General features: G+C 39.1%; 2 protein-coding genes across 3 annotated transcripts; both read right to left on the bottom strand.

Moving 5' to 3' along the window:
* Positions 1–679: 679 nt before the first annotated feature.
* LOC129358763 (cytochrome P450 2G1-like) lies at positions 680–20,477 on the bottom strand. 2 transcript variants are annotated; one of them, XM_055027891.1, is made up of 9 exons: positions 20,187–20,477; positions 6,209–6,371; positions 5,977–6,126; positions 4,794–4,954; positions 3,869–4,045; positions 3,143–3,284; positions 2,544–2,731; positions 2,334–2,475; positions 680–1,863 (listed from the first exon to the last, which is right to left on the bottom strand). In XM_055027891.1, exons 1-9 carry the CDS (start codon positions 20,370–20,372, stop codon positions 1,682–1,684), a joined length of 1,491 nt encoding a protein of 496 aa, XP_054883866.1. In that variant the 5' UTR covers positions 20,373–20,477; the 3' UTR covers positions 680–1,681. The 2 variants fall into 2 exon arrangements, with proteins under 2 accessions (XP_054883866.1, XP_054883867.1); XM_055027892.1 differs by lacking the exon at positions 20,187–20,477 and adding an exon at positions 7,141–7,355.
* LOC129358764 (cytochrome P450 2G1-like) lies at positions 11,594–17,852 on the bottom strand. Its single transcript, XM_055027893.1, has 9 exons — positions 17,507–17,852; positions 16,074–16,236; positions 15,719–15,868; positions 15,138–15,298; positions 14,476–14,652; positions 13,141–13,282; positions 12,865–13,052; positions 12,199–12,340; positions 11,594–11,916 (listed from the first exon to the last, which is right to left on the bottom strand). Exons 1-9 carry the CDS (start codon positions 17,672–17,674, stop codon positions 11,735–11,737), a joined length of 1,473 nt encoding a protein of 490 aa, XP_054883868.1. The 5' UTR covers positions 17,675–17,852; the 3' UTR covers positions 11,594–11,734.
* Positions 20,478–26,403: the final 5,926 nt, after the last annotated feature.

Genomic DNA, 26,403 nt, shown 5'->3' with positions numbered 1-26,403 from the left:
ACACATCATTATCAAGTGTTATTTTCAAATTTATTGTCAACTTTAAACATTTTTTAACTCAAAAAGACGGCTGGATGAATGACTGTCTCATCACTAGTTGTTGCTACGTTCTTTGAAACTAAGTGCGCATGTGTTTAAAAAAAAAGTTGTACTTGAAAACACGTCGATTTGTGTTTCTCTATCAGGTCTGCTCGGACTCTGCTCGCTTATGAAACATGGAACTGCCTGTTTGTCACCTGGCAACCTCTCAGCTAATAGAATGAATGTGTTGTACTGTGTGTGTTTGTTTCCTTCTACCTTTTCAATTGTGAACACCATAAATAGAAAGGAGTTAGCTTCCTGCAACAAGGAAGTAGCCACCGCTGGAAGCACAAACATATTAATTTGGTGCTAATAGCACGCCATAGCCTCCAGCCCAACGGCAGCAGGATGATCAACAGACAGATTTTAAAATTTGATGTTGTGTTTTTGAGGTGGTTCGGGGTTCCTTAGAAGTATTAACTTCCTTGGTTTTATTTTATGAAAATTACTTTACAAAAATGATAATTATGGCACATAATCTCAGTATAAACTCTTTATTTTTAATATTTAACCCAACAATTGTGTAACAAAAAAGCATCAATATTTACAACTAGGCATAAAAAATATGTAGTAATCATAACATCTTTTTTCAGCATCATCAAACTAATTTATTTATTTGTTTGCCTAAAACATTTTTTTATTAGATTTTCCACATAACAATGAGCAACATGCATAGACATTCAAGTCACACTTGAGACAGTACTTTGGAGAATAAGCATAAACTAATACATGACAAGAACCAAGAATAAAACAAAGCACATAAACAGAACCCACCAATCATTTCCATAAGTACTTGGATAGAAAGTAGATAACTAAAAAATAAACAAACAGAGGTAACAGAAAGTAAATAAACTATAAATTAGACAGAAAACAACTAAAACGGGGCACCTAAATGGCTTAATGTAGTCTGTGCTACTAAAATTGTTATAAGACTTAGTTAAAGGGTACATGTCAATAAAAGTGGGACGTCAGGGGGAGCACCACTCATGGGGTCACATCAAGTGACAAAGACATAATATGGTCCAAAAATGGTGACCAGCTTCTTGAAAACGTGATTTCAGAGCCTTTGACAGTATGCCTAAATTTTTTCCAGTTTCATGAAAGAAAGTGCATCTTTTATCCAATGAGAATGTGTGAGTGGGAGAGGATTCTTTCAATGCATCAGAATGATACGTCTAGTCAGTAGCGTAAGGAAGGCCACAAGGTCAGCATGATGGGGTGACAGTAACTGGTTTTTGGGGAGGACCACAAATAAAGCAGCGAGTGGAGAGCGCTGTATTGTGGCTGAAGTAATTACAGAAAGTGAGTCAAAAACAGATTTCCAAAACTGAGATAAGGAAGAATAGGTCCAAAACATAAGACTGAGAGTGGCTGGGCCCAAACCACACTTCACACAGCTTGAATCCACGTCCGGAAAGATTCAAGCCAGTTTGCTTTTTGTTTTGCTAAAACATTTTTATGGAAAGAAAGAGCTGGTGTATTTTTTTTTTTTTTTTGCGAAATCTTCATTGTTTCAGTCGTGTTAGTTGGATCAAGATATTAGTGAAGTAAATGCAGTTAAATTGTAATTATTATTGGAGTTGAACTGAAATGTCCCCTTTCATCGCGGCGTCGCGATGATTTTGTGAGAACGAGGCAGGTTGGCGAAGCTGCTGTACTCCGGGTTGAGGTTGATGCTGTCGGGGCCTTCAGGGCAAGTAAAGGTGAAGTCCTGCAGGAGAGTCACTATGAAGATAAAAAGCTCCATCCGAGCCAGAGACTCGCCCACACAGGCTCTTTTCCCTGAGGACGCAAAATGGAAGCATTAAGTCATGTTATAGTGCATGCTAACTGAATGTTAAAATCAAACATTAAATTATGCGTTCAGTCGTTTATGATATGCTCATTATTTTGACTTTATTCCCATTTTATTATAATATGCTTTTTTTCCCCGTATTATTCCGACTTGATTCTCGTAATAAAATAACTTTATTCTCCAAATATTACGACTTCATTCTCACAAGAATTTAATCTCTGAATGTTTCGAATTTATTTTCGGATTACTTAGACTTTATTCTTGTATTAGAACGACTTTATTATGGTAATATCATGACTTTATTCTCAGATTATTTTGTTATAAAATTATTACAACTTTACCCTCTTATTTGACTTTATTCTCGTTCAATTTTATTGTAATTTTATTAATTTATCGGCATAATTTCCTGACGTTATTTGTTATATTTACTCCTGTAGTTTTGAGGTGACATATTTACCTGCAGAAAAGGGCAGGAATGCTGGGTTTTTCTTAAAGTTCCCGTTCTGGTCCAGAAAGTGCTGCGGGTTGAAAGTATGCGGAGTCGCCCATTGCTGTTCCTCTTTAAGCACAGAGTGCAGCAACGGCACAATCACAGTGTCCTGCAGGGGAACAGCGGCACACAGAGTTACACCCAAGGACCGGCGCTAACTGCTGACCTTTGGCTGACCTTTGGGATGGTGTAACCCCTGAACGAGACGTCCTGCAGTGTGTAGTGAGGGAGACTGAAGGGGACGATGTCCAGGAAACGCTGAATTTCATGGATGACGGCGTCCGAGAACGGTAGCGATTTCCGATCCTCCATGTTGGGGCATCGCTCCCGTCCAATCACAGAGTCAATCTCCTCCTGCATTTTCTCTGGAGAAGACGAAAGAAAAACCGGCACACTGTCAAAAATCGTGTTTTCGGTCCAGTTTCCAGTGAAAACGTCTTAAGAGAAAACCAACTTGTAATAACTTTTCAGGAGCTTGTTTTTCAGTCCATAATTCATCAGTATTGATAAAGTTCGACTTCCTCTAATTTCCCTAACGTTGTCGTTACCTAGCAACCCAAGCAAAACGCGGTGCGTCTCCTAGCAACCAAATCCTCCTGCCTCTGCCAAATTGTTTCACTGATAACATAAATAATCTACCAGTAGCACCTTTTCATCAATATTAAAGAATTACTCACTTTCAACCAGCTTTTGCAATAAATTGCTAATATTTTGATTGTGAAATCAAAACAATCAATAATAAAGTCCTGATATTTAGTTGGTAAAGTCTCGTTTACCCTGAATGTGTCTGTGTTTGATCAGCACACTCAGAGCGTGTCTGATGGTGGAGCTGGTGGTTTCTGTTCCCGCCAGGAACAGATCCATCACAGTCGCCACCAAGTTGTCGTAGTGGAACTCTGTGGAGGGATTTTCTTTCTCCTGGACGGAAAAGTAGATCCAGAATGTTACGGATTCACAAAGAAGACACCTTTTGCACAAAATATGAGCTTTTAGCAGCAAATGGCTAAAATCCACCAATACTGGAAACCTCTATGAAATCGAATATAACTCATAGCTGCCTATTTTAATAGTTTTCTCAAGATTAATTAATTTTCTGATCGTTTTCTCAAGACAACAAGGTGAGTAGTGCGTGTTAAAACCCATCCCATCCTTCAAATTATGACTTTATTTTGAGAATAAAGTCAAAATTATACAAGAAGAAAGTAATAATTCTACAAAAATAAAGTAATAAAAGAATAAACAATATGAGAATAAAGTAAAAATTTAGGACAAAGTCACAACCTTAAAACTGTGTCAATATTTCAAGAATGACTTCAAAGTCATAATAGCATGAGAATAAATTAATAATATTAAGAGCACAAAGTCGTTTGAGAATAACGGTAATATTTCAGGTTTAATACACAAAGACGTTTGGAAGGAAATAAACGTCAGAAGTAAATTTTCTATGTTGCTGTTGGTTGATTTGGTTTATAGAAACAGGAAATCTTCCCGGTCTTCCCGACCTCATGACCTCGGATGAGGAAGCAGTCGATGAAGTCTCTGGGATCGCTGGGATCCAGTGTGTCTCTGTGTTCTTGGATCTTCGTCTTGACAAAGTCTCGGATCTCCTCGATCTTTTCAAAAACGACGTGCTGCTTGCCAGGAAGTCGCTCCATGAGCCACGGGAAGATGTTGTACATCTGAGGGAGCAGATTTAATCCACAACGCATCATAAACAGGAAAGTTTAGCAGAATAAAATTAGTAGTTGTGGTTAGTGGATTTTGACTTTCAGTAACAGAATGCTGATATTTAATCTAAGAAATCAAGCTTTTTTCTCTGGATTCAGACATTTTAATCTCATAATTTTAACTTTTTCCTATAATCCCATAACTTTGACTTTTAATCTCAGACTGTTTCATTTCAAAATTCTAACTTTTTTCTCAGATGTCAGATTTTAATCCTAAAGTTCTGACCTTTTTCTCACAATTCAGATTATTTTTCTCACAGTGCTGACTGTTAACCTCAAATTTCTAACTTTTTATCCTGATAATTAGATTTTATCTCAAAATTCTCAAATTCCTTTCAGATTCTGACAATTAATCCCAGAATTTTTCTCTATCTTCTGGGACTGAAGGTTGGTATAAAGTTTGAGTTCTCAGATCAGAAATCAGCTTTCTGAGAAAAAAAAGGGGGAATAATGGGATTAGAAAGGATTAAAGGATTCGTCTAAATATTTATTCTTATAAATCTGCCTTTTAATCACAAAATTTTGACTTTTCCAATAAGAATGCTGAGTTTTAATGAAAGAATTATGACTTATCCCTCAAAATGAAAAAATTGAATCCAAAATTCTGAATATTTTTGTCTGGGATTTAATCCCAAAATTCTGACTCTAGTCCAGACTTTCAGGAATTAAATGCCGACTTTACGGAGGCGCCAGCTCTTACCAAGGCCTCAGGGCTGCTGTTGAACCTGACGATCATCGTTATGACAGCCAGTAGATTCACAAACTGCTTGTCTTCGTAGCTGAAGCGCCGTCCGAACACCAGGCAGGAGACCACGTTGGACACTGTGCGGCTCAGCAAGATGGTCGGGTCGAAAGATTCACCTGGAAGTGAAAATAAAACATTGCCAAACAATATCTTTTTGTTTCAAGTGATTTCCAACATTCCTTTCTGTAATCAGTTTTATCAGTTTTTTTATAGTTGTTTTGTTTTGCAGTGACAGAAAATTACGGGATTTGCAAAAAGTAAAAATTCTGACAGTCTTTCCTCAGATTTCAGGCTTTAATCCCAAACTGTTGACTTTTTTCCCCAAAATTCTGCCATTTCATTTGAGATTTTAAACTTTTAGTCTCAGAAAAACATTTCCTCAGAATTCTGAAGTTCAACCCCATAATTCTGACTTTTTTCTCAAAATAAGATTTAATTTCAGAACTACAACATTTTTTTTCAGAATTCTGACGTTTAATCCCAAATTACAATATTTTTCTCAAATGTAATTTAGCTGTTTTAATTTATGCATTTTTTCTCAGAATGTTGACTTTTAATTTCAGAATTCGACATTTGTTCTCAGAATTCTTGAATTTAATCCGACAATTGTGACTTTTCCTCCAAAATAAGACTTCTAATCTCAGAATTGTGCCTTTTTGGCTTAATTTCAGGAATGTAACTTTATTCTCAGTCATAATTCTGATTGATAATATTTCAGATTTTAAGCCCACAATTTTCACTTTTTTTTCTGAGAAAAACATTTTTAATTTTAGAATTATCATTTTTTTCCTCAGAGTTCTGACTTTAAATCTCTTGATTTTGTTGTTCCATGGATAAATTATTTCACATATAACAAGACATTTTTCCATGTTATAAATTTGCCAGTGGAACTAGAAACGGGTTGATAGGTAACGGCGCAGTGTAACATTCTAGTAGAACTAAAACTTTTTCATGAATATTAGGAAATTATTAACTTAAAACAAGCTCCGATATCATGTTAAAAAGTTATTTGAAACTTATTTCAGGCGTATTAAGACACTTGGTAGTGCTTGGAAAGATTTTGTGTTTCTGCAGTGTGTAATATGTATTTTTGGTGATATTCTTGATAATTTGTTTAATCAACATGATCAATAAAGACCTCTGTAGGTGTACATGCGAGCCCTCAGGTGTTTGCTCTCCTCCTGGATCCACTCCTCCATCCCTTTCTTTCCCATCCCAAAGTCTCGTAGAGTCGACAGAGTGAAGCGCCGCAGCTGACGCCAGCGGTTCCCATTGCTGATCCCAATTCCTGTCAAACAGAAATGTTCAACTGCAGCAAAATGCTCCGGGAGTCTCGACAAGCAATTTAAGATTATGTTTGAAGCAGTTACCGTATCCTCCGGTGGCTCTGTGCAGAATCGGCACCGGCGCTCGGCCTGTGAAGTCGTCTGCTTGGTCCACCAAAGCTTCCTTCACTGCGTCGTATCCGACCAGAACGACGACCCGCTGCCAGCCCAGGTTAAAGGTCATCACAGGACCGTAGGTTTTACTGAACTGAATGAAAAACTAAATATAAATGATACACTCTTATGTTGACTTTATAGCTGTTAAGACTTGTCCTTGTCCCTTGTCCTCTAGCGCTGACCTCTGTTACTGGCAACTTCTACTATGAAACTCATTATTTATTATCAGAATGCTTTTTGTATTTTCCCAGTGTGTTATGTGTGTTTTCGATGACATTTTAATCTCACGTTTCTGACGTTTTCTCACAATACTGAAATCTTCACTTGGACCTATAGCACAGAGAATGAACCGTGTTCAATGCTGTTGCAGGTCTCCTTCTTTTTCTTGATTTGTTTTGGCGTTTGGGGAGAAACGTTGCATTACCACCAGCCGCCTACTGATACGCTAGGGTTTGTAAAAAAATAATTAAAATGTGGATAATTTTATCATCCGAATCTTCCTGTGAAATACTTATAAAATTAAATGTCATTTCTTTCCCACATTCCTCCAACATTAATCTCCTTTCTATCCACAAACTAGAATAAGATGATTGTTCAAGTCCTTTCCTGCACATTATTGACATTTTTATGTTGCTGTTAAGTGCAATGTGTCCAATTTTCAGTCCAACTGCTGCAGTTTGTGAATCTGTTTGCGTGGTTCCCGCATTCCATTCTGTCTACGGAAACCTATGGGAATGTCCTAACTCTGATCATACGACACCAGTCCATCAAATTAAACTCCCAACAGAATATTTTTATGTTGTTGTTGCAACTGTGGATCAGGTGCGCAACCTGCTGATTAACTTCAATCCCAAACTCACCTCCAGGAAGCTTTTGAACGGCGCCGCCTTTTCCATCTGCAGCAGGTTTCCTATGACAGGCAGCGGACTGGGTCCAGGAGGCAAACGGTACTTCTGCCTGGTTTTACCAGAGCAGAACCAGAGCAGAGCTAAGACCAGCACCGGCAGGAGAAAAGTTGCAGAAAATTCCATGTTGCTCTGCACCGCCTCTGTCTGGGTGGGTTAAAGCAGAGCGGCTGTTTTTGTTTTGCACACTGGAACCACGTGACTCACCTTTAGCACAGCGCACGTTCACCTGGAAAAACCCATTTTCACTTCAAAACACAAAGTATTACCTGGCATTTTTGGTCTAGTAGCTTCAAATACCTTACAAATGTTAAGTAAAAAAAATATTAGGGTCACGTGACAACAGTGATTGATATATATATATATATATATATATATATATATATATATATATATATATATATATATATATATATATATATATATATATATATATATATAGACTGGATTCGAATCCAGTCTGGGTCCTTAGGCAAGACCCTTCAAGCTACTGCCTACCTCATACCATGAGAGATACTAAGTTGCATAACATGCCGGCTCAGACGTCGCCCGGCCAAACAAGGTCTGCGTCAGGTGTTGGGGAACCAGAGCACCTTGATGACAAATGGGCTACTGGAACAAGACGGAAATGGGCGAGAGATGAAAATGTGGATCTGTTGGAATGCTACTACTCAAGTAACCCTAGTGAGAGAGGTTACATGCAAAGACTGGGGAAGGAATGGTTACTTCGACATCCCCAGTCAACACTAAGCGCTAAACAACTAGTAGCTCAGTGTTCCAACATCCGCAAACGGCAACTGCTATCACAACTTGAGATTGACGAGATACAACACAAATGCTACGGCAAAAGGGAGGAACCCGGATGTCAGGACTGTGGGGACTTAACTACAAGTCCCCACCCAGTGAGGGGATACACGGCCCCAATGAGCGAAACAGAGCTGAACGAGACAGCTGCTGACCTGAGAGAGAGAATCATGACCCGAATGACAACCAGGCCTCCCCGGCGCCAATTACAACTGCTGAGTGAAGTACCATCTGAAAGTCTCATTGAGAATGTGAATGCAGCATTGAGAACGATCCCTACCAACACCATAACAGAAACCAATGAGCTGATCTACAACTCAGCATCAGTGATCCTTGAGATACTTGGCTATAAGAGCAACCATGAGACCCAATACCCACCATGGAAAAGACGGTTAGAGGCTAAAATCAAGGTAACAAGGAGGGAAGTGAGCCAACTGTCAGAGCTCCACAAGGGTGCAATGAAAAGACCAGTACTCAGAAAGTACAGGCAGATGCCCATACCTGAAGCACTCGAGACTGCCAAACAGAGGCTCCAAGCCTTGGCCAGCCGCCTAAAGAGATACACAAGGGAGAATGAATCCAGAAGGATTAACCGGCTCTTCTCCACTCAACCAGCTAAGGTGTACTCTCAATGGCAGGGTAACAATAACAACAGAGCAGACCCACCAAGGCTGGAGACGGAACAATACTGGAAAGGCATATGGGAAAGGGAGGCGTCCCACAACAGCAATGCACAGTGGCTGATCTCTCTACGAGAGACCACAGCAACCTCCCTGAGCAAGCCCCGGTAACCATCACTGTGACAGATGTCCAAGAAAGAGTCTCAGGTATGAAAAACTGGACAGCACCAGGGCCTGACATGATCCATGCCTACTGGCTAAAGAAACTCACTGCTCTCCATGAGCGAATGGCAGCCCAAATGAACCAGCTGCTACAAAGTGGGACTCACCCTGAATGGTTAACTGAAGGGCGGACAATCCTAATCCAGAAGGATCCATCAAAGGGTCCAGTCCCACCCAACTACCGACCAATAACCTGCCTCTCCACAACCTGGAAGCTCATGTCAGGCATCATAGCGGCCAAGATAAGCAAACACATGGATAAACACATGAGCACGGCACAGAAGGGTATCGGTGTAAATAGCAGAGGAGCCAAACACCAACTCCTCGTAGACCGCACAGTTGCCCGAGACTGCAAAACCCGACACACCAACCTGTGCATGGCTTGGATTGATTACAAGAAAGCCTATGACTCAATGCCGCATACTTGGATCATTGAATGCTTAGAGATGTATAACATCAACAGGACTCTGAGAGCCTTCATTGCAAACTCGATGAGGCTGTGGAAAACCACCCTTGAAGCCAACTGCAAACCACTTGCACAAGTGTCCATCAAATGTGGCATATACCAAGGAGATGCTCTGTCCCCGCTACTGTTCTGCATAGGCCTGAACCCCCTCAGCCAAGTTATCAACAAGACTGGCTACGGATACAGACTCAAAAATGGGGCCAATATCAGTCACCTACTCTACATGGATGACATCAAGCTGTACGCCAAGTGTGAGCGAGACATCGACTCACTGATCCACACCACCAGGATCTACAGCACTGACATTGGGATGTCATTCGGACTAGAGAAATGTGGTCGGCTGGTCACAAAGAGGGGGAAGGTCATCCACACAGAAGGGGTCTCACTCCCAGAAGGAACAATAGCAGACATAGAGGACAGTTACAAGTACCTAGGTATACCACAAGCAAATGGCAACCTCGATGAGGTCACAAGGAAAGGAGCCACAGCTAAATACCTCCAACGAATAAGGCAAGTCCTGAGAAGCCAGCTCAATGGCAAGAACAAAATCCGTGCGATAAACAGCTATGCCTTGCCAGTAATCAGATACCCTGCTGGAATAATTAGCTGGCCAAAGGAGGAGATAAAAGCCACAGATATTAAGACCAGAAAGCTACTAACAATACATGGAGGGTTCCATCCCAAATCCAGCACCCTGAGACTGTACACGAGCCGCAAGGAAGGAGGCAGAGGACTAGTGAGTGTGAGAACCACTGTCCAGGACGAAACAACTAAGATTCATAAATACATCAGGGACAAAGCCTCAACAGACAATGTGCTCAGTGAATGTCTCAGACAACAGGGAACGGAGGTTGAGGTGCCAGAGATACCATCATGGGAGGACAAACCCCTACATGGGATGTACCACCAGCAAATAATCCAAGTGGCTGATATCAGTAAATCCTACCAATGGCTGGAAAAAGCTGGACTCAAGGACAGCACAGAGGCCCTCATCCTGGCAGCCCAGGAACAGGCCCTAAACACCAGAGCAATAGAGGCCCAGATCTACCACACCAGACAAGACCCAAGGTGTAGGTTGTGCAAGGAGGCCCCTGAGACAGTCCAGCACATCACAGCAGGGTGCAAGATACTGGCAGGGAAAGCGTACATGGAGCGACATAACCAAGTGGCAGGCATAGTGTACAGAAACATCTGTGCAGAATATGGACTGGAAACCCCAAGATCAAAGTGGGAAACACCCCCAAAGGTGGTGGAGAACACCAGAGCTAAGATCCTGTGGGACTTCCAGATCCAGACAGACAAAATGGTAATGGCGAACCAACCAGACATTGTCGTAGTGGATAAACATCAGAGGAAAGCCGTTGTGGTAGATGTAGCAATACCAAGTGATTGCAACATCAGGAAAAAGGAGCACGAGAAACTAGAGAAATACCAGGGCCTCAGGGAGGAACTGGAGAGGGCCTGGAAGGTGAAGACCACAGTGGTGCCTGTGGTCATCGGGGCCCTCGGGGCAGTAACCCCCAAACTGGAGCAGTGGCTACAACAGATCCCAGGAACAACATCAGACATCTCAGTCCAGAAATGTGCAGTCCTTGGCACAGCCAAGATACTGCGCAGAACCCTCAAGCTCCCAGGCCTCTGGTAGAGGACCCGAGCTCAGAGGATAAGAACCACCCGCCGTGGGTGAGAAGGGAATTAATTATTTTATTATTATATATATATATATATATATATATATAAAATTCCCTTCTCACCCACCGCGGGTGGATCTTATCCTCTATATATATATATATATATATATATATATATATATATATATATATATATATATATATATATATATATATAAATAGAGAGAGAGAGAGAGAGAGAGAGAGAGAGAGAGCGAGAGAGATAGATATATAATTATTTCAGGCTTGGTAAAACTATTATGTAAACAAAGCAAATTGTAAGCAAAAGTTAATTCTCCCAATTTGAGGTCTTCATTAGGAGTTTTTGTGCAGTAATCTAAAGCTGTTTTTATTCTTATTAATATATGACATCTATCGTATTTTCGGTGTTTAAAAAAATAAAAATAAAAACATCATTTTTGTCTGCGTTGACTAACGTCAGGCTCGTGTCCCTTTAAGACGCTGCGTTACGTAAACACTGTTGTCACGTGACCCTAATCTAGCCTGTAAACAGGAAGTGAAAGAAGAAGCGACGTTTCCAAACTGAGTCTTTTTAACCAAAGACTTATGTGAGGAAGAATTACAAACCGGACATTTTGTCACCCGAGGAAAGGAGAGAAACGAGATTATGATCATATTATTTTTATTTCAGAAAAGTAAACGGACCGGGGGGCGTGGCTTAAGTGAAGGCGCGGCCATCACGAGATGAGCATCTCGGTCCATGAGGGAGAGTTAGCATCATTGGAGTTGAACTGAAATGTCCCCTTTCATCGCGGCGTCGCGATGATTTTGTGAGAACGAGGCAGGTTGGCGAAGCTGCTGTACTCCGGGTTGAGGTTGATGCTGTCGGGGCCTTCAGGGCAGGTAAAGGTGAAGTCCTGCAGGAGAGTCACTATGAAGATAAAAAGCTCCATCCGAGCCAGAGACTCGCCCACACAGGCTCTTTTCCCTGAGGACACAAAATGGAAGCATTAAGTCATGTTATAGTGCATGCTAACTGAATGTTTAATCCAGAATCTTCTCCATGCATGACCCCTCCCAAAGAGCCGCAAATCTACATACAATTATACCAAATATGTAAGGAAATGTCAACTTGTTTATTCACTATTCCTTAATTATTACATTATATGCCTTCAGATTTTAGGTTACAGTGAATTTATTACCAGATAATAAAATTTTCCACCAAAAGCAACCATTTGATGATATGAAATGTTTAATATTTTATATTTACCTGCAGAAAAAGGGAGGAATGCTGAGTTTTTCTTAAAGTTGCCATTCTGGTCTAGAAAATGCTGAGGGTTGAAGGAATATGGAGTCGTCCATTGCTTCTCGTCTTTAAGAACGGAGTGCAGCAGCGGGATAATGAACGTTCCCTATAAAGACACAACAGGAGAAGCAATATTCAACAACAGTACAACCAGAATCTGTCATGGTTGTGCAGCAGACCTTCTTTTGTATGGAGGGAACATAAGTCATGAACAAACCACAACTAAACGAATCCTTGATGATATGACAAACCTATAGCAGTTTTTATTTAGCACTAATTTGCTAACTTTGAAAATGTTTAGCGCTTGTTTCTGAACCCTCAAGTGTTACTCTTAAAATACTAATATTTCCACAAAAATTTAGATTTTGATCTGTTAGGTAATGTTTAAAAATTAAATGGTCAATGTTTTGATCAGTACTTGAATTGCCTTTTTACCAAATACTTTTCTACTTTAATTTCTTGGACAGTTACTTCATACTTTTACCTACTAAATAAACTAGATAGGGTAAAAAATATGGTGAAATACTCCTACTTGAGTACAATTTTCAGTTCTCTGCTATCCTTTACCTACTAAAGACTCTTTACAAACACATTTACTGAGGAAAAACCGTGACGTTTTCAAAGCAGTACCTCAGGAATCGTGTAACCCCTGAATGAGATGTCTTCCAGAGCAAAGTGAGGGAGACTGAAGGGGACGAGGTCCAGGAAACGCTGAATTTCATGGATGACGGCGTCCGAGAACGGCAGCGATTTCCGATCCTCCATGTTGGGGCATCGCTCCCGTCCAATCACAGAGTCAATCTCCTCCTGCATTTTCTCTGGGCAAGACGATGCAAAATGGACGCCTGTTTAAGTCTTCACAATACCGTTTATTGTCTCAGCAACAAACTGTGTTTATCTACAGACCCTGGATGTTCTTGTGTTTGATCAGCACACTGAGAGCGTATCTGATGGTGGAGCTGGTGGTTTCTGTTCCTGCTACGAACAAATTCAGCACAGTAGCAAACAGGTTGTCATAGTGGAACTCAGTGGAGGGATTGTCTTTTTCCTGAGAGAAAAAAAAGAGTTTTTTCATATTAATGTCAAAATATTTCATTGTTTCCACCAGGAAACCTGCTCAACCAGGTACACCGCAAAAATACAAATTCTTACCAAGAAACTTTGGTATAGTTTCTAGTGAAAATATCTCGGTACACTTGAAATAAGAGAAAACTAACTTATAAGTAACTTTTCAGCTAAATGCAGGAGCTTGTTTTAAGTCAATAAATCCTCATTTTCATGAAGAAGTACTCGTTCTACTGGCAAATTATTTCACTTATGACAATAAATTTTTCCCATATTATGATTGAAATAATCAGCCAGTTACTTGTAAGTTTTTATATACTAAGGTATTTGTACTTTATACTAAGATATTTGTACTAGAAACTACACCAGCATTTCTGACGTTTTGTGTTTTTGCAGTGTAAGAGCAGTCATCCCATCGTGGTTTTGAGTTAAACTGTTTAAATTTGGCAAGAAATGTGAAAATATGACTACGAGACAAAATAAATCTAAATCTCATGCACTTCAGTTGTTTTGTCCAATTTAAATTTAGGTCAATATGATGTATTTTTCAATCCTTGTGGACATGTCACTTTATTCGCTGTAATTGCTAACATTACAGCAATTAGACTGATAATTGCCAGCAGCAGTTAAGAAAAGAAAACAAAAAGACACTTGACCTCCATCTCCCTGTGTTCACATACTGACTAATGTGGCCAATGTGCTTCTAACCGTTTCACCCAAAAAACTATAAACCATCTATGTTGTTGTTTAGTTCTATTACAAATGTTTGTAAAACTTTGTTGATATTCTGCTAATTTTGAAAAAACACAACTGTATGCTGAATAATCTATTTAATAATAATAATCTATAACAATCTCATCTGAGCACCAAAACTTTATATCCAAAAACGTGTTTTGTTGCTTTTCTTTTTAATTTGCATGTTTTCAGTAGGCAAATTTATTTTAATAATCCCAATTTGCACAATTATAAGGTCAATGGAAATGCAGCTTTTGTTACTGGTGTATAAAAAAAAACTAAAATAATTCAACAAAACAGGTTTAAACTGGTGGGGGTGGTAAGTAAAACTTGGCAGCCCGCCAGGCTCATAATAATATACTGCAGGAAAGACAATCTGTATGTTCATTCTTTTGCTGATTTTATTTAATAAGATCAAGTAATCTTGATAATTTCCCCAACCTGATGAGCTCGGATGAGGAAGCAGTCGATGAAATCTCTTGGTGAGCTGGGATCCACTGTCTTTTTGTGCTCCTGGATCTTCATCTCCACAAAATCTCGGATCTCTTCAACCTTGGCGAAGACGGTGTGATGCTGGCCAGGAAGCTGCTCCATGGCCCACGGAAAGATGTTGTACATCTGTGGAAGAAAAAGCTGCATCTTTGTTTCCCAGAACATAGTAAAACCAATTCTTTGTGGAACAACGTTGTGCTTTAACTTCCACATCCATTCCTAACGTCGAGTGATTAATTTTAGCCTGAGAGAGATCACTCCTCCTATGCACCTCCAGACTAGTGGCAGCAACAATTAGAAAACACTTGGTGGAATAGTCTAGTGCTCCTAAGAATGCTCCTAGCAACCCAGTTCTAGTTTCACTAGAACTGGGCTGGCACTGATTATTCCACTTATAACAAGGAAAAATGTCTTATTATAAGTTAAATTATCTAAAACTAGAACTTTTTCATCCAAACTAAGGAAATATTTCCTCCAAACAATCTTCTGTAGTTTAGTTTTGTCTTATTTCATAGATATTTTCTCTAGAAGGTAGACCAAAGCAACTTGGTAAGATTTTGTTTTTGTGAAGTGTTTTTGTGTTTTTTGTTTTTGGGCCGCCTCCCACTTACCATACCCAAAGGGCTGCTGTTGAACTTGATGAATCTGGAAATGACGCCGAGAAGCTTCAGAAACTGCTTGTCTTCATATCTGAAGCGCTGGCCGAACACCAGGCAGCAGACGATGTTTGACACGGTGCGGCTCAGAAGGACAGTGGGGTCAAAAGGTTCTCCTGGAGGCAGAAACAGCAACACAACAGACTTGATTTACAAAGGCTTGCAAAAAGCTAAAACATTTGCTTACTTTTTAACTGCTTGAACAGTAACCTTTTGAGTTGAAAATTTGCTAGAAAAAGTTTTTATTAACCTTTACCTTGACACCCATCTTTTAATTGAAAAAAAAAAAACCTGCCAGTGACTAATACTTCTTATCAATATGAAGAAATTATTGACTCAGAGAAGCTTCTATATCTTGCTGAAAATCTACTTGAAAGTTAAATAGTCTTATTTTAATTATACTAAGATATTTTCACGAGGAGCTAAACCAAAACCACATGGTAAGATTGTGTTTCTTGTAGTGAAGTAGGAAGATTTAAATTAGAAAATGTGTAAATAAACCTTTTAGCCCTCATTTCAAAAAGTCGATGCCTTACCTTTGAAACTGCGTATGCGAGCCCTCAGGTGTTTGCTCTCCTCCTGGATCCACTCCTCCATCCGTTTCCTTCCCATCCCAAAGTCTCGTAGAGTCGACAGAGTGAAGCGCCGCAGCTGACGCCAGCGGTTCCCGTTGCTGATCCCAATTCCTGTCAAACAGAAGCAGGCATCCAGGCAAACTTCAATATTTTGCTGGAAAGTTACTTATATGTTAGTTTTGTTTTATCTGAAGTGTACTAAGATATTTTCACAAGAAACGAGACAAAAATACTTGGTATAAATTATGGCGCTCATTTTTAGCTGCCATTGATTGATTAATTGGTTTTTGCGACAGCAGTGGATGTCGGTGGTTACCGTATCCTCTGGTGACTTTGTACAAAAATGCCAGCGGCGCTCGGCCTATGAAGTCGTCTGCTTGGTCCACCAAAGCTTCCTTCACCGTGTCATATCCGACCAGAACGACGACCCGCTGCCAGCCCAGGTTAAAGGTCATCACAGGACCGTAGGTTTTACTGAACTGAATGTTAAAACAGAAGATTATTTAAACAGGAAAACTAATTGACATTTGTGTGTGATTGGTTGAAACGTGGTTATTTCAAAAGCTGACTAGTCTGGTTTGGATGAAGCAGTGGTCAGATTCAACCACCAGGGGGAGCTAGCGCTAGCTATAGTGAAGAGCACCGGAACTTCCTCCATAATCGCTGAAGCACCGTGTCCGGGTCTTCTACCAAAATACTCCCCTTCTTCAGGTATTAGTATATATATACGTATACACACCTGTAGATTGTAAATTAGTTTACTAATTTTCAGAAACCGGGTAGTTTTCGGACGCTCCGAATGTTAACAAATTATGGTGTTAGCTCCACTATTAGCGCCCTTGCTAACGTACTGCCGCTTCAAGCCTATATCGTTGGGTATGTTTGCAAGCTAAATTGAGTTAATAATCACATTCGCTGGAGCAGGAGCATCATGTCCGGCTCTTTAATTAAAATGTTCTCCTTCTTCAGGGCATCTACTTGCGCAGACGTCAACAGAAACTGCGAATTTCTTTAAGAAACCAAATCTTACCAAGTATTTTTGGTCTTAATTTCCAGGGCAAATATCTGAGTACACTTGAAATAAGACAAAATTAACTTACAAGTAACTTTTCAGAAAGGTACAGTAGCTTGTTTCAAGTAAATAATTCCTTAATATTGATGAAAAGGTTCTAGTTTCACTCAGATTATTCGACTTAGAACATGGAAAAACGTGATGTAGTGAGTTAAATAATCTGCCAGTGAAACTTGTACTCTTTAAATGAATATTTAAGGCTTACGGACTTCAAATGAACTCCTATCTGGATGAAAAGTTAATTGAAAGGTATATATTTTTTATTAATTCAAGTGTTTTGCAGTGTACCAACGTAATTTGTGCTACTAAATCAATGTTTTAAAGTATTTGTTGAAATAAATTAGTTTTAAAGGACAGTTTAAATCACAAATTCAATGAATACACAAAACCTATGTGCAAAATGTGTTTGGTTACAAAAAGTCATGTTTAAACCACAGTTAGCTGCAAATACACAAAATCTTACCAAGTCTTTTTGGTCTTCTTTGCTGTGAAAACATTTTAGTTGACTTGAAATAACCAGAAAAGTACTTCACAGAAACTTTTCTGAAAGATCTAGGGCTTGGTTTAAGTAAATAATTACTGGTTACTCTTAAGAGAAATGTATTTAATCAAAGAATGTCATGAACTCCATTTTTTTAATAAATCACTCCATTCACTTCTGTGACTCACCAACTCACCTCCAGGAAGCTTTCAAAAGGTGCATTCTTGTTTATTTGCAGCAGGTTTCCTATGAGCGGCAGCGGATTGGGTCCCGGGGGGAGACGGTACTTCTGGTTGTTTTTAACAGAGACGAACCAAAGCAGACCGATCAGCCCTGCCAGAAGCAGGGTTGCGTAAAACTCCATAACTCTCTCTGTGGTTAGCAGGTGTCTCTCTCGATCAGACCGATTGGTTTTCCTGTCTGATGCGTTGTTTATATTTAACAGGGAGCGGTGAGGCCCACGTGATCCGACAGAGTGTACTTTCACCTAATTATCAGTGAAAAGCTGTTCGTCACTTTTGCCTAGACAAACGCGCTCAAAAACCTCAGTAAACAGAAGTTTTTTTTTTGTCACAAATTATGACATTTGAGTAGATTTTTGTTGAGTTTTGAACCAGAAAAAAATGCTACAATAAAGTTTATGGTGAGCTAAAACTGAGGGAATGTTGGTTTCTTTCCAAGTGTGGATGGTAGATTTGAAAAGAACCTGGTTTGGAACCAACACTACACTGCAAAAACACAAAATTCTACCAAATATTTTGGTCTCGTTTATACAAATAAAAAAAGTAATTTACAAGTAACTTTTCAAGAAGAAACGGGAGCTTGTTTTAAGCAAACAATTTCTTAATACACACAAGATACCAGACAAAAATGACTTGGTAAGATTCTGTGTTTTTGCAGTGAAGATATATCTGGGGGCGTCCCACAAGGCTCTACGCTCGGCCATTTTCTGTTTAGTCTCTTCATGAATGACCTTTATAAAGTCACTTATGATTTTTCAGTGTTAAGAGTTGAAGATTATTAATCCTGAAGTGTTAAAAAAATAAATTTAAATATAGTTTCATGTTTGCATTTGAATTGAAAAGAAGGGAAATCTTACATATGTATGATTTAAAAAAATACCTTCGTTGTTCTGGAATTGAAAAAGAGACGATAGTAGTGGATTAATCTTCTGCAGCACTACCCAGCAACCCCAGGAAAGTCCAGCCTGTTTTCACAGTGAAGCTGATGAGTGACTGAAAGCTGCCTTTGCTGCAAAAAGCCCCCATCATCACTCCTCTACCACCATGCTCAACAGTTCGGATGAGTTACTAGTTATGACAAGCACCACGAATTGTACATCGCTAAGAAAAATGTTATGGTTCATTTAGATAAAACTCTTTATGTGTAAATCTGCAGCATCATCGCCGCTCCGATTCCTGAACCGCTGTTTGCTCTGATCCGACGCAAACAGAGCAAACGTTGAACTGGAGTAAAAGCCACGGAGTCACTGCAGGGTTTATTTACAGTTCTTTAACAATCAGTCGTAAATCTCTGTGCCAACTGTAGGAAAAGGCTCTTCTTCTCAGATCAGGTGAAAAGGCAAGTCTATAGATGACATTAAACACAGTGGGACGTTTGCGCAGTTACAAGAAAACGAGGAAAAAGAACAGAAGTGTGAGATAAAATGATCCCACACTGCAAAAATACAAAATATTACCAAGTATTTTTGATTGAGTTAGTAGAGTAAATGTCTTACTACACAGGAAATAAAACAAAATATAGGAGTTTTTTTTAAGTAAATAATTTCTTATTGTTGATGGAAAAAAGTTCCAGTTTCACTGGCGTACTATTTCACTTATAATAAAATATTTTTTCCACGTCATTCACGTATTAGTCTGCCAGAGAAACTAGAACTGATTTTTAAAAAAATCAATATTAAGGAATTATTTACTTACAACAAGCTCCTTTATCTTACTGAAAAGTTTCTTGTAAGTTAGTTTCGTCTTATTTCATGTGTACTAAGATATTTGAACTGGAAACTCCACCAGAAATAATTGGTAGGCTTTTGAGTTTTTGCAGTGCAGTTAGTGTCAGGCCATCCTGTGAAACAACACACACAGCTTGTGTTCAGAGGAGTCAAGGTGATCAATTATTCACCTTGGAAGTGTGGGCATGAGGCCAGGAAGAACGCCTTCATTAATTCATGCATCAAGATGCACAGATGACTTAATAATTCATGAGCAACAACTTTTATAACTAAGGAACCTTTTATAACTAAAGAACACCGGTAAAGAGATTCTGCACTGCAAAATATGTATGTCTAGTTTCTAGTGGAAATGTCTTATTACATTTGAAATAAGACAAAAGCGTTGAACAGGTAACGTTTAAGAAAAATGTAACGGCTTGTTTCTGATGAAAAAGTTACTGCGCTGTTACCTAGCAACCTCAACCCAGCCCGTTACAGATTATTTCACTGATAATGTGGGAAAAATGTTAGAAATTAAATAATCAGTCAGGTGTATTTGTACTTTTTAAAAAATCAATATTAAGAAATTATTGACTTAAAACGCTTAAAGCTTGCAAAAAGTCACTTCTAAGATTTTGTGTTTTTGCAGTGAAGAACAAAATGTTAACATCCGTTTTTGTCGACTTTTTACTGCAAATGTTTTTGTACTCGTGAAATAAGACAAAACTAACTTACAGGTAAATCTTTAGGAGATTGGTTTCAGATTAAAAATAGTTCAACTTTAAAGGAAGATATTTTAGTGAAATAACCTGAAATAATCATTTATCTAAAACAAGCTGCTGAATTTGCTGAAAAGCAACTTGCAAGTTAGTTTTGTCTTATTTTACGTGTACTCACATATTTCCACTAGAAACTAGATAAAAACAACCTGCTTGTTTTTGCAGTGTGCACAGTTCCTTTCAAAAGGCAAATCCTCCGCAGTCAAATGCGTCAAAGTCGGCGTCTCCTTCGAAGTCGAAGGTGTTGAAATGCGGGGAGTCGACGTCCTGGCCGCAGGCGTGGAAGGAGCCGCCGGCGGGGAGGTCGGCGAAGGCCCCGGAGCCCGGCGCCACATCCGGGGCCCCGCTGGCCAGCGGCGAGGACGGGGAGCAGGAGCTGGGGGCGCAGGAGCTGAGGTAGCCCAACGCGGAGGAGGCCGCCGCCCCGCCCATCAGCAGACACACCGCCCGCACCGCCCGCGCGTCGCTGCTGTTGCCATGGCGAAGGCAGTCGGACACGCGGTGAGGCGGGGCGACGGAGTTGCTCCGCTGCGGCTGCCTCGGTCCGGCAGCTGCAAAGCACAAAACCACATCTGAATTCTAGAAATGAAATCTATAACTGCTTCTTAGGGAGGATTAGAGCCTTTATTTATTTATTTCTGCTAAGAAAAAAATAGATCAAATTTGAGCTCTCCAGCTGTTGTTTTGATATTTTTCTGTGTCTTTCAGACGGACCTGGCTGCCTGTCTCTGAACGAGCCTCCCCTCTCAGTGACGCGGCTCAGAGGCGGCGTTGCACCAGCAACCCTGGGTGACCCGGGCTCCTTATCGCTGGAAGAGTCCGGCAGCGGCTCTCTGTCTGTGATGCAGGGAGTGAGGCTTTGTTGTCTCTGAAGGGTCAAAGGTGACATCACACCCTAGAAATGAAAGCAAACAAACGCAGAAAAGTAGAGCAACTTGCAAACTGTGTTAAAGTGAAAAAGGATGAAATGAGATGGTTACTAATCAGTTCACATCTAATATTTATTATCCACTAACCAGCAAACGTGTTTCCTGCTCATCCTTTATGTTACGACTGGAAAACTCATGACAGCGTAAACATTTCATGCCAGCCTGTATCTCTAATTATTATTATTATTTTGTTTTAAATGACTGAAATGCTGCCAAACTTGATTTTATAACCTTTTTATGTTTTATCCAGTTTTTTTTTTTCCATGGCGACGCTTTTGTTTTTAAACAAGTTGCGCAATACATCGTTGCTAGGTAACCGCCAGTCACTCAACACATCGTTGCTAGGTAACAGCCAGTCACTCAACACATCGTTGCTAGGCAACAAAGAATGAGTGAATTATTTGATTAGTTTATTTTTGTATTATTTTGCATGACTTTATTCTGATATTATTATGACTCCATTCTTGTAGTTTTATATTTTTTATACTAATTACTTTCAAAATTTCCACATAACTTTATATTTTGGTCAGTCTTCTGACACAATTCTTAAATATTAAATGATTGATGATTCGATCAGTTAATTGAGTTTCCAAATACTTGGACGGCTACGTCTCATTTTTACTCAAGTAAAAAATACGTTGCTACTTTTAGTTCAGTGAAAGTTTTTGGCTTCTCTGCCCTCCTGTGTTTTCATTATTTTTTTGGATCTGCATCTTATAATCAGAGGCTCAAATCCGCCATAAAACAGATTTAATGAGGAAACAGGACAAATCAAACATTGCAGTGACTGACCTCTCTCACTTTCCTGATTAGCTTCAGCCAAAGACTGTGAAAGGTAAGAGAAGACGTGTTATTATCTCCGACACACCTCCAGGATGGAAAACATTCACAGAGGTGGATCTGTGTCAGTCTGACAAACACGTGCAATAAAAACTAAGTCTGATGGTCAGTGGGACAAAGGAGGAGAGAACATCAGTCTATCGATGTCCCTGCATGTGAAGATAAGGTCTGATAAAAAGTGGGACAAAGAACATCTGGCACCCACATGCAGTCGTCTGGGTTGTCCGACAGAAGCAGCAGGAACTTGTTCTGGGGCAGGATGAGGGCGAAGCAGCAGTCCCTTCTGCCCCCTGGGGGCAGCCTGGGCAGGTCCAGGATTTCCCGCCCCTCCGCGATCGACTCACAGTTGGACTGTAACGCCACCACCTGTTCAGGAGGAGACTCGGCGTCCCGGCACACCAGCAGGCTCCCCTCCATGGTGAGCACAAGGTATTTCTCCTTCCACTGCTTGAACATGAAGCCTCCTGCAGAGGAACGGGAGACAAACTGCTTCACCGCTAACATCTGAGACCCAAATCTCCAAAATATTTGACTGATTTTTCTAGAAAATTTCTTGGGTCACTCTAAACATTTCTGAGCATTTTCTAGCTAGAAAGGAGTCGAGATCTTTCTAGACATTTTCTGAGGCTAAATGTTTTTTTTATATATTTGTTGAAAATTTACTCCTTTTTTTCTATGACTTAAATCCATAAAAGGAAAAATATCAAATAAAAAATGAATGGAAATTACAGAAATTTTTGCCTTTTGACCAAAAATTGGACACATTTTTTTTTTTACAGAAAGTAAAAACGGGAGTTTAAGTAAAGAACATGCTGCTGAATTGTAGCACACATTTAAATCCATAAAAGAAAAATATACCAAACTAAAAGATGCTACAAAATAAAATGAATCTAACATTAATTTCTGAAATTTTATAGAATTTTTTTTTCCAAAATTGTCCACAATTTTCAACTTTTGAGATCTGAAAGTAAAGAAAATTCAAGCTTTTTAAACTCAGAGATTTCCACATTTAATCTCAAACTTTTGCTGGGAAATTTTATAGTTTTAAAACTCAGAAATATCAAAAGTAAAACATAAAATAGTAGCCCATTTTTTTTACTCTTCAAACTTAAATATTTCCAAGAATTTTTCTAGACATTTTTTTTTGTCAGAAATGTACTTTGACTTAAATCCATAAAAGAAAAATATCCATCCATCCAACTCTGTATCTGCAGAGATTTAGAAAAGAAAATGCTGCTGGATTTGTTAAGCACTTCAGCTGAAATATTTAAATAAACCAGCAGCCTCCTACATGAGAGTTAAATCGATTAAAGGAAAAATGCATCAAATAAAGCAAACAGAAACAGTCGGTACCATATTTCCGCAGGAATCCTCGGTGAACCCCCGCTGTGCTCATGTTTCTGCAGCAGAGACTGAAACGAAACGAGGCTGAAGCTGGAAAATAGGCCAAGAGGGAGAGAGGAGCAATAATCCGCACTATCTAGGCCTTCATCACCTAAACAGGGACAGCATGCCAGGCTGCAACAGCTGCACGAACTGCGTCACTTTTCTGTTCTCGCAGCGCACAACGTGCAAATGTAAGGCTGTAGTCTCACTACACGGACGGCGAGGATAGATTGGGATAGATAGATGAAAGCTGGACGGTGTCACGCCTCCTGGCCTCGGTTGGCCTCAGAACCAGAGGTTTGGATCACCTCCTGCTAAAGCAGATTAAAACAGGGATTATTATTCCCGCAGCTGGGCTGCGCGTCTGCTGCCCCCAAAACTGCGGATTGTTTTAAAACCTGAGTGCATCACTTGGCATGTCGGCTCTAAAGAGACATCCTGTTTCCCAGCAATCGATTAATCGTTGAATTGAGTTAAATGGCGCTAAAACTGCGTTACGTAAGCGGATGAGAGTCAGAGAGGCGCATTGATGCGTCAGTCCGACAAGAATCATGTTCACTCCTAATGGGTTGGAAGATAATTGCATTCAGACAGTCGGGGAAATGGAGAATAATGGCAATAAATAAAAGCAATGATGACCAAAGCGCTTCTGAATATGAGCACTGCAAAACCGGACAAGTTAAATGGAAACCAGTTGATTTAAAGGTTTATAACTAAAACTATGGGATATTTTATTTTAGATTCTAGAGATTCAATAGACTCATGTTAATTATGTTGTAATGAAAGGGCATATATATATATATATATATATATATATATATATATATATATATATATATATATATATATATATATATATATATATATATATATATATATTCATGTTCATGTTAAATGAAGTTCCTATTTAAACAACTAAATCTCTACTATGCACTGAAAAAAATAGAAACCAGGTGAACTGACTTTAAAAAAGATAACATTGAAATAAATACAGATTTTATTCAATTCTATGCCAATCTTAAAGTTTTTTATTTGTACATTATTTTATTCTGATTGCCATTTTGTCTCTCTTGCAGTTCCATTGTATGACCAGCAGAGGGCAGCAGAGCACGCTGAATCGGGGAATCTACTGTTAAACAACAACAAAGTATTTTTCTTCTGTTTGCTTCCAGAAAATCACCTGAATTTGATCCTGACAGAGCAGGACTTTAAATCTCACCAAGATTTTTTTGTCCAGTTTCTGGAGTAAATATCTTATTACGTTTGAAATAACTTACAAGTGACTTTTAATCGGCTTGGTTTAAATCAGTAAATTTTTAATATTGATTTTAAAAAGCTAATTTTCCATTGGCAGATTATTATCCTTATAATATGGGACAAAATGTCTTGTTAAAAGTGAAATAATCAACTTTTTCATGAATATTAACTCATTATTTACATAAAATAAGCTGTTTTACTTTTCTTTTTTTTTTTTGCCAAAAAGTTACTTGTAAGTTAGTTTTGTCTTAATTTCAGTGAATGAAAATATTTCCACTAGAAACTAAACCAAAAATACTCAATGAGATTTTGTGTTTTTTCAGTGTAGGCTTGGTTCGTGGATATTTTAAGACACTTGGTTATTTCCTTTACTGCAAAAACACACATTTTATCAAGTGTTTTTGGTCTAGTTTCTAGTGGAAATATCTAATTACACTTTAAATAAGACAAAAAGTAACTTTTCAGCAAGATGTCGGAGCTTGTTTTAAGTCAATAATTCCTTAATATTGATTTTAAAAAAAGTTCAACTTTAACTGGGAGATATTTTCATTTATATACATTTTATCCAGTTATACTTCCACTTTTTTTAAAATCAATATTCATGAGTTATTTACTTAAAACAAGCTCCGACATCTTGCTGAAAAGTTGCTTGTAAGTTAGTTTTGTCTTATGAACCAAAACTATTTGGTGAGATTTTGTGTTTTTGCAGTGTGCTTATGTGATGGACCCTTCAGGTTGCAGACAGGTGAGCTGGATTCTGGTGATTCTGATGCCCATCCCCCCCTCTCCAAAGCCAGACATCCACTGCAGCCGCGTTCAGCTTCACAGTTTGTGTTTCTGAGTGGAGGAGCCCCTCCGCGACCCTTCCCCCCGCCCCGGCTCCTATCAGAAACCACTGCTCCGGCTCCTCATGAAAGGAGGAAAATATACAATGGGGTCTTTCTCAGTCCCTCTGTGTTTCCATTAAAGACCCTGGGAACACAACACAGCCCACAGAGACACTCTTAAAGGGCCAGCGCATCTGAGATCCCAGCATCTCCCCATTGTCTCCATGGGACTGAAATCAGCAGCCACAACGTAACAAAAGGTTTTATAAAAAACAAACTACAGCACAAATGAAGAAATGAGTCTGGGACAGATGTGTTGATTTTTTAACTTGTGATGAGGCACACTGCAAAAACACAGAATCTTACCCAGTATTTTTGCTCTAGTTTCTAATTCACTGAAAACAAAACTAACTTACAAGTAACTTCAGAAACATTCAGGAGCTTGTTTTAAGTCAATAACTCCCGAATGTTGATGAAAATATTAATGATTTTGTTTATAATTGAAATAATCTCCCAGTGTAACTTGAACTGGGTTATTATTAAGAAACTATTGACTGAAAACAAGCCCCTATTTCTTACTGAAACGTTACTCGTAAGTTAGTTTTCTTTTTTCAAGTGTTTTAAGAAATGTGCACCAGGAGCTAAACTACAAATATTTGGCAAGATTGTTTTGTTTTTGCAGTGTAAGGAAAACTGTGTAAAGAAATGAAACAACTAAATAAATCAAATCAAATACAAAAACACACGTAAAAACAAACATGCAAACTGAATCCAGACTCAGTTCAGTTGTCAATAAATTTGCTGAATGTTTTTTTTTTTTTTTATGTGTAATCATATAATCATGAATTAAAAGCAAAGAAGAAAAAAAATCTTATCTGATCTTAGGAAATGTTTTGAGTTTATTAGCAAAATATTGTCAAAATCAATCGGTTTTAGTGGTGCTAACTCCCACCAGCAGGGGGCAGTATTTCTTCTACTGCCGCCCCAGTTTTACTAGTTGTTTAGTTATTATTTATAATCAATAAGTGAGCAACAAAAAGTCACAAACAACACAGTAATTGGTAATCCTCTGTTCTCCATGAGAGTGGGGACAAATTATTGCAAAAATATCACAAAATACTTCAATA

Source organism: Poeciliopsis prolifica, unplaced genomic scaffold (assembly GCF_027474105.1).
Source record: "Poeciliopsis prolifica strain line A6 unplaced genomic scaffold, Auburn_PproV2 SCAFFOLD004, whole genome shotgun sequence".
NCBI classification, from domain to species: Eukaryota; Metazoa; Chordata; class Actinopteri; order Cyprinodontiformes; family Poeciliidae; genus Poeciliopsis; species Poeciliopsis prolifica.
This window is presented reverse-complemented; position numbering and strand designations above follow the sequence as displayed.